Genomic DNA, 11,266 nt, shown 5'->3' on the forward strand with positions numbered 1-11,266 from the left:
TCATAAACTCTGGCTGCTCCAATCAGATGCACCAGTTCCTCCACAACCAACATTCAGTTGAAGAGTATTTCCTGAAAACTCATTCATTCAGAGCCGGGCTGCAACAAACCCTCATCTGACAGTCCATCAGTCCACGTATTGGATCATTGATCTCATAATTATTAGCGCTCAGACTGTTTAAATGATAAAAAAAGGTTTTCCGCCATATTGTTAACCTGACAGTTTCTCAGGTTTCTGAACTGAAGGAGTCAAATAAAACACATTTATTTTATTGTAATTGAGGAATCTTCATTTTGACTATTCATACAGGCAATAATCTTAGTTATTAGGGCCCGAGCACCTTCAGTGCGAAGGCCCTATTGTATCTGTAGGAATTTTTTTTTTCTTTCTTTTTTCTTCTGACGAAAGGAGGGCCTTTTTGCCCCCCTAAACGTGCCCAAAAAGTCACCAAATTTTACATGCAAGTCAGGCCTGGCGAAAAATCTGATATCTAATGGTTTACATTAATGGGCGTGGCAAAATGGCTCAACAGCGCCCCCCGGAAAACTTTGTGACTCAAGCCCCAGAATACGGTGTGACGTACATGCACGAAAATCGCTACACACCTGTATCAGTACACAACTTAAAGAAAAGTCTCTTGGCGCCATGGCCGAAACCAAACAGGAAGTCGGCCATTTTGAACATTCTGAATTAATCGCGTAATTTTGGAGCAATATGAGCCATTCCTTCGAGAATTAATACGGCCCGAACCGTAACGTGCATCCAGATTTGTTATACATCAAAATGTGCGTCTCTATCCTGCGACTACCCGCATTACTTTTCTCTTTCAAAAGTGTTACCGTGGCGACGCTAGACGGCAAAAAGCGCGCCCCCCTTCACCTGATTGGTCCATATTTGATAGTTCCCTAAAAGTCACCAAATTTTGCATGCAAGGCAGGCCAGGCGATAAATTTGATATTTCATGGTTTGTATTAATGGGCGTGGCAAAATGGCTCAACAGCGCCCCCCGGAAAACTTTGTGCCTCAAGCTCCACAATACGGTTTGATGTACATGCACGAAAATCGGTACACCCCTGTATCATGTCGCAACTTAAAGAAAAGTCTCTGGGCGCCATGGCCGAAACCGAACAGGAAGTCAGCCATTTTGAATTAATTGTGTAATTTTGGCGCAATTTATGCCATTCCTTCGGCAATTAATACAGCCCGAACCGTAACGTGGACCCAGGTGTGTTATACCTCAAAATGTGCGTCTCCATCTTGCGACTACGCGCATTTTCTCTTTCAAAAGTGTTACCGTGGCGACGCTAGACACCAAAAAGTGCGCCTCCCTTCATCTGATTGGTCCATATTTGATAGTTCTCCAAAAGTCACCAAATTTTGCATGCAAGCCAGGCCTGGAGATAAATTTATATTTCATGGTTTGCATTAATGGGCGTGGCCTAACGGCTCAACAGCGCCCCCTAGAAAACTTTTCTCTGCCATAACTTTTGAATGGTTTGACATATAGAGTTGTGGGTGGTGTCATGGGACTCGGTATTGAGTCCTTGACCATAATTGGTGAAAATTAGCTCCGCCCCTTCTTCTGATTGGTTGTCCATATTTCCTGCTATAACTTTTGAATGTTTTGACATAAAGAGTCGTGGGTGATGTCACCTGAATCGGTATTGAGTCCTTGAGCTTCATTGGCCTGAATTAGCCCCGCCCCTTCTTCTGATTGGTTGTCCCTTTTTTCTGCTATAACTTTTGAATGGTTTGACATAGGAAGTCGTGGGTGGTGTCATTTCTGATATGCTTATGGGGGCGGTGGCCGTGAGTGCGAGGGCCCGTTCATCGCTGCTTGCAGCTTTAATTGATTTTGTGGTTGTTGTTTTTTTCTGTTTGTGACTCAGACTCATTACAGAACTCAAATAGAAATATGACACACCTTCTTATCTTGTGTTTGTCAACTTTCTATATTGCATATTTGTTTTTATATTTAAAAAACAAGTACCGGCATTGATTTTCTGGAGCTTTTTCCAAATGTTCTGTGTGAGACCTCATACAGAATCAAAGCTAAATCTGGAGAACTCCGATCTGTTGAAGCAAAGTTAGAAGTTTAACAGGATTGATCAAAACATGAAGATGAATTAGAGAGAAAATGGGCGAATAAAACTCTGACAATGTTCCAAACAGGTTAATGGCTCCTGTTTTCCATCAGAATTGATGGTTTTCAGTTTTATTTAATGTCAGAAGACAGATGACGAGTAACTGGATCATAATATAGAGTTTGAGACGAGAAGTAGAATAAAAAAAGGGACTTTAGCCTCTCAGGCACAATGTTAAAGAAACAAATTAAAAAATAAAACAACAACAGTGGAACTGACTGTTGCCGTCTCAAAAAAAAAAAGAAATTTGTGAATATTATTAGTATTTAAGTTTAAAGAAAAACGTGATTCCTTTATTCTGTGTTCTGCCACTTCCCTCTGGTGGTAGAGCGGGGAATTACATGTGCATTTGCCGTTTACATGCAGGTGGGGGGTCATGCATGCAGTGGTGTAAAGTAACGAAGTACTTCATTTTTATGTACTTTTACTTTTACTTCTTACATTTTCAAGGAAAAAATCGTACTTTTAATCCACGCCGTAGCCTACGGCGTAAGGTGTGTGTCGATTTAACGCGGAACCATAAGGCGGACGTAACTGAGGCCACCATGAGAAATTAAGCGGGAAGGGGGGCGCGTGAATTGCCCGTGATTGCCCGGCGGCGGCTCCGTTACGAGACACCTGGGGCGGACGGGGCGACTCGGCCTCCATACCGAGAAGGAGACGCATCTCCCGGGGGAGTTGCGCCGCAGAGGCGGGCCGGAAGGCCAGAGGAACCGCCGTCGCATCGAGGACCGACGAGGACCGAGCAGCAGGCGACGCGTGTCCATGCGCACCATTCTTTCATTCCACCCCTGCTAAGGTGGTTTTGGCATTTAAAAGTTCAATCAGTTCAAGAGTCTCCTTCATCCTCCTTCAGCTGGGGTTGCTTAATGTGGTCACTGCATACTACAGGCTGGGGGTGGACCTGTCAGTGGGTCAATGGGCTACAGCAGCAGTGATGAGCAAAGGGAGAAATTAAAATGGGGTAATGGAGACAAACGCTAAAAGGGTCAGAATAATATCACCATTATTTAGAGTTGTAAGCAAATTCTTGGAATAAAGCCACTTTCGACAGCATGACAATGTTGGGACTTCATTTCTTTTCAATCCTTTTGAAAATAATTTTGTACTTTGAATTTTGTACTTTGTACTTTTTACTTTTGTACTTAAGTACATTTTACACCATGTACTTTTGGTACTTTATATATTTAGGTACTTTTATACTTTTACTTAAGTAATGTTCTTAATGGGTACTTTTTACTTTTACTTACGTAATTTTCAAGCAGAAAATCTGTACTTTTACTTAAGTACAATATTTTTGTACTTTTTACCACCTCTACATGCATGTAACTTCTCTCCTCTAGGCTACTGCTGATTTCTGATTTTATTTCTGATTTTATTGCATTTATATTGAAATAAAATCGATTTGTTCTATTTTGATTTCTTTTATACAAGGAATAAATATTAGTGGAAGAGTGTGGTTGTGGGAGTAGTGGACTGTGATAGGCTGAGTAGAGAACAGAAGGTAAATTACACTAAAGGTTAAATTTCCTCTGGCTCCACCTGGTGGACAGAAGGTAAATTACACTAAAGTAACGACCAACTCCCCATGTGGAGAGGAGGGAAACTTCCTCTGGCTCCATCTGCTGGATAAATGCTGGAAATGCATTACTTTATTCCAATAGCTTAAAAAAAATGGCAGATATATACTTGAATTTAATTGAATTAAAATTTTATTTCGAATATGAAATAGAAGTCAAAACAAAACAACAATAATCAATAATGAATAAATGTTTGTTTTCTGCTTCTTTTTCAACATCTAGTAGGCTAATTCCAGTTTTACTTATGCGATAGCACGAGATAGCGTTCATGAGAAACGAAGAAGCGCTCTCCCGTGGCTGGGCCCACATGTCATGGGTATAGTTTATTGAATGAAAGAATTTATTTCAAACATGTATATAAAAAACAAAAATAAACAGTAACATCTTCATATGCACATAGTTTCGAAAAAGGAGTAGGAAGAAGTTTACACTTTTTCCTAGTTCCTACCCCTTTATAACTCTATGAACATTATTGCTATTATTATATCTACACAATATCCTGTTATGACCACCTGGCTCACGGTAGATCACAACAAGTAGGGAGACCACACAGGTAAACCATTTCATGTATTTATTAAAAATAAGGCCCTAAGGTACAAGGTAACTAAAGATAATAATGTGCAAAGTAACAAGAAACAACTAAGGGAAAAATGGTTGGCCGTTGTTGTCACAGGCAGGGAGGGAGAGAGCCTGGCGGCCCTGGAACCCTCTCCTTAAATACCCTCCAGGCAATCAGACCCAATCCTGTGCACCTGGATTGGACCTGACCTGAAAGGCAAAAATGAGGAAAGCACCAAGGAACCAGGGAAACAGCGCCTCCCCCACCACACAGGAGGAGGACAGCTATTCCCAATACAGAGATACATAACAATCCATATAAATATAGTCTATATAAATACTACGTAAACATGCCTATTACTACATAATGATCCATATAAGTATATAGAAAATATAAATATTACATAAATATTATATCAATAGATAGAAAATACAATATATGGCATATATAAATATATATGCTACGTACACAACAAATATATAACATATATTACATAATTATAATTATCCATCTCAACATATAATATACATATAATATACTACATAAATGTCCACATAAATATCTAAACATATCTTAACCAAGTATAATATACCATTTTTCCCCATTTTATTTGTTTATCACACTCCCCGTTAACCCATTTCCTCTTCCATATACCTCTTTATAAATCATTTTTTGTATATCTTTTTAAACAGATTTATGTTAGTGCTTTGTTTAATTTCCTGCCCCAAACATATTAGGTCGTTTTTTTTTGTTAGGGGGGGGTAAAAGAAAAGCCAATGTGATAAAATAGATAAAAACGGGCGTTTCCTTCTTCATGAGCCGCCGTCCTGCGTAGTTGAGATGTTTCACTGCTTTCACAGACCTGATCCCACCCAGTCCTGCCTCCATCCCCAGTCTGCACCAGTCTATTCATCATGACAAACACTTTAGGACCTGGCTGTTGAAGCAGGAAGCATGTGGAACATCTGGACAGACGACCTCGGGGACCACGGTTGTCCAGTCCTGCTCCAAGTTTTACTTTCTTCCCAAGAATTCAGACGGGAACATCAGTAATGTGCCGAAATGAAAAACAGGAAAACTCATCACAAATAATGTTCTCCACTAAACCTTAGAGAGATTCCACATAGAAATACATCTTACACAGTCCGTTATCTGCTGAACTGCTCCTGTTTTTACTATTATCTCCATGTTATTTACTCATGTCGCTGTGATTGAAGCTGACGTGATTCAAACAGGAGTTAGGACCTGAACCAGTAACTGAAACTGGGGTTTGTCATCGACAAACAACTCAGAGAAAATGTCCATAGTTTTCCCTGAATACGTTTTTGTCCTGATTCCAGTCTGGTCCGTTCAGTCTCTCTTTCTAACGTCATAATGAACCTCTGAGTTGGTTTTCCACCTGCGTTCAGCTCTTTGTCTCTTGTTTCAGCTCTGACCGGTGCAGCATCTCTCCAGGGAGGTTTCTCTTTAGCAGGGATCCCCTTCACCTCGCTGGGAGCAATGCCATCAATAATGCTCATAATTTAGTCCAGCAGAGAGATGGGGAGGATGGCTGGGATGGGGCTTTATTCCTGCCTGTTATTTAACACCTGGTTTATACTTTATAGAACAATATTTGGTCTAAATTAAAACACATTGGTTTAGTGTCTGTCTATCCGTCTATCTCTGTGATCAGCAATGATCTTGAATCTTGAATTTTCAGATTCAGGAATCAGATAATCAGGACTGAAATACATGGAAACATATTTATAATCATGATAAAGAAATCCAGCATCAATGAACATCTAAAGATCTGTAAAAACTAAGTTGAAGTACTTTCATGAAACAAAACAAAGAAACAAAGGATTTTTATTGTATGAATTTTATTATTCTTCCTGACCTTGGCTGTCCGGTCTCTGTATGATCGGAGCAGGAGTCTGGTTCGCATTGCCGGCAGTAAGTCAGACTTGTTCCCAGTGCATGTTGGACTCCGGCAGGGCTGCCCTTTGTCACCGGTCCTGTTCATAATCTTTATGGACAGGATTTCTAGGCGCAGCCAGGGGCTGGAGGGGATCCAGTTTGGGAACCTCAGGATTTCATCTCTGCTTTTTGCAGATGACGTCCTGTTGGCTTCATCGGACCGGGACCTTCAGCATGTGCTGGGGCGGTTTGAGGCCGAGTGCGACGCGGCAGGGATGAGAATCAGCACCTCCAAGACCGAGGCCATGGTTCTCCACCGGGAAAGGGTGTTGTGCCTTCTCCGGGTGGGTGGAGAAGTCCTGCCTCAGGTGGAGGAGTTCAAGTATCTGGGGATCTTGTTCACGAGTGAGGGAACGATGGAGCGGGAGATTGACAGGCGGATCGGTGCAGCGTCCGCAGTTATGCGGTCGATGTACCGGACCGTCGTGGTGAAGAAGGAGCTGAGTCGAAAGGCGAAGCTCTCGATTTACCGGTCAATCTACGCCCCTACCCTCACCTATGGGCATGAACTTTGGGTAGTGACCGAAAGGACAAGATCGCGGATACAAGCGGCTGAGATGAGTTTCCTCCGCAGGGTGGCTGGACACTCCCTTAGAGATGAGTTTCCTCCGCAGGGTGGCTGGACGCTCCCTTAGAGATGAGTTTCCTCCCTTAGAGGTGAGTTTCCTCTGCAGGGTGGCTGGACGCTCCCTTAGAGATAGGCTGAGGAATTCGGTCACCCCGGGAGGAGCTCAGAGTCGAGCCGCTGCTCCTTCACATTGAGAGGAGTCAGCTGAGGTGGCTTGGGCATCTGTATGGGACGCCTCCCTAGGGAGGTGTTCCAGGCATGTCCCTCCTCCCTAGGGAGGAGTTCCAGGCATGTCCCACCGGGAGGAGACCCCGGGGAAGACCCAGGACACGCTGGAGAGACTATGTCTCTCGGCTGGCCTGGGAACGCCTCGGACTCCCCTCGGAGGAGCTGGAGAAAGAGATGGAGGAAGAGATGGAGGAAGAGCTGGAGGAAGTGTCTGGGGTGAAGGAAGTCTGGGCATCCCTGCTGAGGCTGCTGCCCCCGCGACCCGGGAACGGACAAAGCGGCGGACGATGGATGGATGGATGGATGGATGGATGGATGGATGGATGGATGGATGGATGGATGGATGGATGGATGGATGGATGGATGGATGGATGGATGGATGGATGGATGGAATTTTATTATTGATTCATCTGATCAGCCTCAATCATATTTGTGTTTACATCATATGAAATATTTGATTTCTTTGACATAAAAATCATGCTCCTCCTCAGTTGAAGAAGAAAATATTATTGATTAAGTTGTTTCTAATAAGTAGGAACTTGCACCTTCATTTCTGAAGTTAGGTCATGTGGATTTGACCAAACTTTATGAAATAAGAATCATGGATTGATATGCCAGTTACATCCCTATCAATCGCTATCATTTCCCAGGAGATCCGCGGCGAATGCTGCAACTTCTACCGCTGCAGCAACCTCCTGCAGGAGAAACAAGAACATGTTTTACACAAAGAAAAGATGATTCTTGTCTTTCAGAACTCTGAAACAATCCACAACTCTGAACATTTATTTGCAACTGTGACAACCCAAGAGTGTTGGCGGTTGTTTTTGTCAGTGTTTGGTGTCTTGCTCTCTCTCTCCCCTTGCAATATCTTTATACCTCATACAATTCAATTCAATTCAATTCAATTCAATTTTATTTTAATAGCGTCTAATACAACAGATGTTGTCTCTAGACGCTTTCCAGAGATCCAGAACATAAACATAAACATAAACCCCCGAGCAATTATTATATAAACAATGGCAGGTAAAAACTCCCCTAGTGGGAGAAAAACCTTAAGCCAAACAGTGGCAAGAAAAACTCCCCTTTAGGAGGGAAGAAACCTTGAGCAGGACCAGGATCATAAGGGGGGACCCTCCTGCCGAAGGCCAGACTGGGGGAGTCAGGGACGTCAGCAGCACACAGCAGGCAGGTGGAAGCAGCAACGGGATGACCAGAGGGGGGGGGGGGCAGGCAGGCGGAAGCAGTAACAGCAGACATCCACGTAGGCAGGTGGAAGCAGCAACGGGATGACCGGGGATGGGGGGGGGGGGCGGGAACACAGGCCAGAACGCAGCTCCTGAGGCTCCAGCCTGCAAACATGCACAAAAGAGAAAAAAGGGGGGGGCCGGCACAAGAAACTACAGGAACGATGGACAAAAATGATAGCTATGAGATATTTATAATAAATAGAAATGGTAATGGAGAAGAGAGGCAGGGAAAAGGAGAGGAGAAGAAGGGTGAGAGGCACCGCCCAGCTGATCATGTCGGTGCCCCCTGCAGCATAGGCCTATAGCAGCATATCTACCACCAAGCTATATTTGAGACTAACTATTATAGTTTTGTTCTATAGCTGCAACTATGACAACTGACTCTAACACACTACAATACACATCCTACCTGCTTTTTTTGCACTGTTTTTCTATCTTTCTCGTACTGCACTAGTTTCTTATTTTTCATTCCAATGTGTACACTGTTTATGTTTTGTAATTATATATTTTTTACTTTTTTTACCCTTTCCCCGCATGTGTGTGTTGAGCTACTGCTGCTGCACAAAGTGAATTTCCCCATTGAGGGAGAAATAAAGGACAATCAAAAGCCTGATTATAATGTAAATCTCTGGATCTTTATGAGTGTGACACCGTCATGGAGGAGACGGCTGAGAGGACGAGGAGGAGCTCAGTCCTGTTAAAGGTCCAGGGTTTCACCCCGGACCCTCACTAACACAAACCACCAGGAGAAACATGTTCTAACGTACCTGCTGACTCTAACACAAACCACCAGGAGAAACATGTTCTAACGTACCTGCTGACTCTAACACAAACCACCAGGAGAAACATGTTCTAACGTACCTGCTGACTCTAACACAAACCACCAGGAGAAACATGTTTTTACGTACCTGCTGACCCTCAGGCTCGCCGTAACGCAGCTCAGTGGCGAACTGTTCACAGTTGACATTCTCCAGATTGAACCCCATTTCTTCATACACCAGTAAGCCGGCATCTCTCACAATATCATCAGCTGGACGAGGTGGGTGTATACCATCCAAGAGATTGTTGACTCTCCAGTTGTCATTTCCCACCACGTCCTGCAGCTGCTGCCTCAACCCTTGGGCTTCACCAACAAAACCAATACCATCACCACCTTGCCCTAAAGGATGAACCATGAAGAAAAGTGTTTCAGCTGCAGCTCACTGAGATGATGCTGACACCTAAAGATGCTGACATGGTTCTACGTCTGCTCTGTTGCTGATTCACACCGTTGAGCAGATGAGAACAACCTGAAACCTTGTTAGGTTTGGTTTCAGTCTGACATGTTGGAGGAACGAGGAAACTCACCCGGTGGTTCTGGGAGGTGAACGACGTTTCCATCACCAACATAAACAGCCCAGTGGTTATGATCATCACGGAAGATCTCAATCAGGTCTCCAGGTTGGACCTCCCTTTGATCCTTCAATTAGGATAAAAACATTCAATCAATCAATAAAGAAATTGTGTGACAACAACTGAAACAATGATAGAAACAAACCAGTCGACCCAGTTGTTGGTTTGAACTGGAGTTGAACAAAATTGAATAAAATAGAATAGAGAGAAGAGTGGTTATTGACTTCCATACAGAAGACCCCCCCCCCCCCCCCCCCCCCCCACGCAGGAAAAAAGAAAAATGAAATTTACAAACCATGTCAAAGAATCTTCTGATTGAAGCGGCTGAGCTGATAGAAGCAGGAAGAAAAACAGAATCAGACACCAAAAGAGAGTTCAGAACATCAAACACATCTTTTAAGTTTGTGATCTCCAAAAACTTCTTCTTTGCCATTAAAATATCAGATATATTTTTTCCACATATTTGTGCATTCGTATGGTCTATACCAAAAAATTCTATGTATGTACAAAAAATCTTTTGAGGAGAAATCCCAATATAGTAAATGCATGGATCCAACCAAGGCAGATTATTGTTTGTGAGTTATATATATATATATATATATATATATATATATATATATATATATCTTCTAATTCTCACATTCAATCTTTTGGTCTGTACTGTATATGTATCTATATGTAGGTGTATGTATACACTCTCTCCTTCTCTATCTTTTATCTATATATCTATCTATTGATAGAGAAACAGTAAATGAGAGAGAGAGAGAGAGAGATAAAGAAAGAGAGAGAGATTCTTTATAAAATGGAAGAACTGGAAGAAAACAAAAGCACAGACACCAGAAGTGAGTTCAGAACATCCAATAGAGATTTGTAGTTTGCTCATGTAAGATTTCCTTCAAAGATCATAAATGTCAGAAAGAAATGTCACAAACAGTCAAATAAAAAAGCATGCAGTCCCTTTTAATAAATTATTAACAGTTTATCTTGTAAAATTGGAATAAAACTCTTCAAAATAAAACAGAACGATACAGGAATTAAATTAAGAATAAATATTTGTTAGACTTACAAGACGTGATGAAGCGAAGGATTCAGGACGGCTGCAACTGCTGGACTGATTGACCTGAAAGTAATAGCGTGCTCTTTATAACTCAAACAACGTTCTTCCTTTTCATTACGTAAAATCATGTAAAACAAAGAGACAACCCTTCCCTGTGTACATTTGATAATGATGATAAGTACATCCTTGTTGAACTGTTGTGAAATGAAACTGACACGGAAATAAATGTCTTATAAAACACAATTTAAATTAGATTCCAATAAAGCTGACTTTATTTTTCTTTTTGTGATATTTTTCATGGACTTATTTACAAAAGAAATATCCCAACTTAGAGAAGATAAGAATGACTAAAACATAAAAATAACAACATACTATTAAAGTAGTTCTGGATAAGTCGTTGAACATTCCTGTAAGGATGGAGATGCCTCAATATCGCAGAGTTCCAGGAACTAAGTTCTGCTGTGAGACTGATAACTCACGAACAACCAAGAACATGCTGATTCCTGTAGAACATCCAGAAACCTGCAGTTGG

The 11,266-nt window shown here is 42.0% G+C and overlaps 1 protein-coding gene across 1 annotated transcript; it reads right to left on the minus strand.

Annotated features, from left to right (window-relative positions):
* Positions 1–5,098: 5,098 nt before the first annotated feature.
* LOC133450867 (phospholipase A and acyltransferase 4-like) lies at positions 5,099–10,803 on the minus strand. Its single transcript, XM_061729768.1, has 5 exons — positions 10,744–10,803; positions 9,973–10,006; positions 9,633–9,744; positions 9,194–9,444; positions 5,099–7,733 (listed from the first exon to the last, which is right to left on the minus strand). The coding sequence occupies exons 2-5, from the start codon at positions 9,973–9,975 to the stop codon at positions 7,668–7,670; spliced, it is 432 nt and encodes a 143-aa protein (XP_061585752.1). The 5' UTR covers positions 9,976–10,006; positions 10,744–10,803; the 3' UTR covers positions 5,099–7,667.
* Between the last annotated feature and the right edge of the window lie 463 nt (positions 10,804–11,266).

This window comes from Cololabis saira, chromosome 9, assembly GCF_033807715.1.
Source record: "Cololabis saira isolate AMF1-May2022 chromosome 9, fColSai1.1, whole genome shotgun sequence".
NCBI lineage: Eukaryota > Metazoa > Chordata > Actinopteri > Beloniformes > Belonidae > Cololabis > Cololabis saira.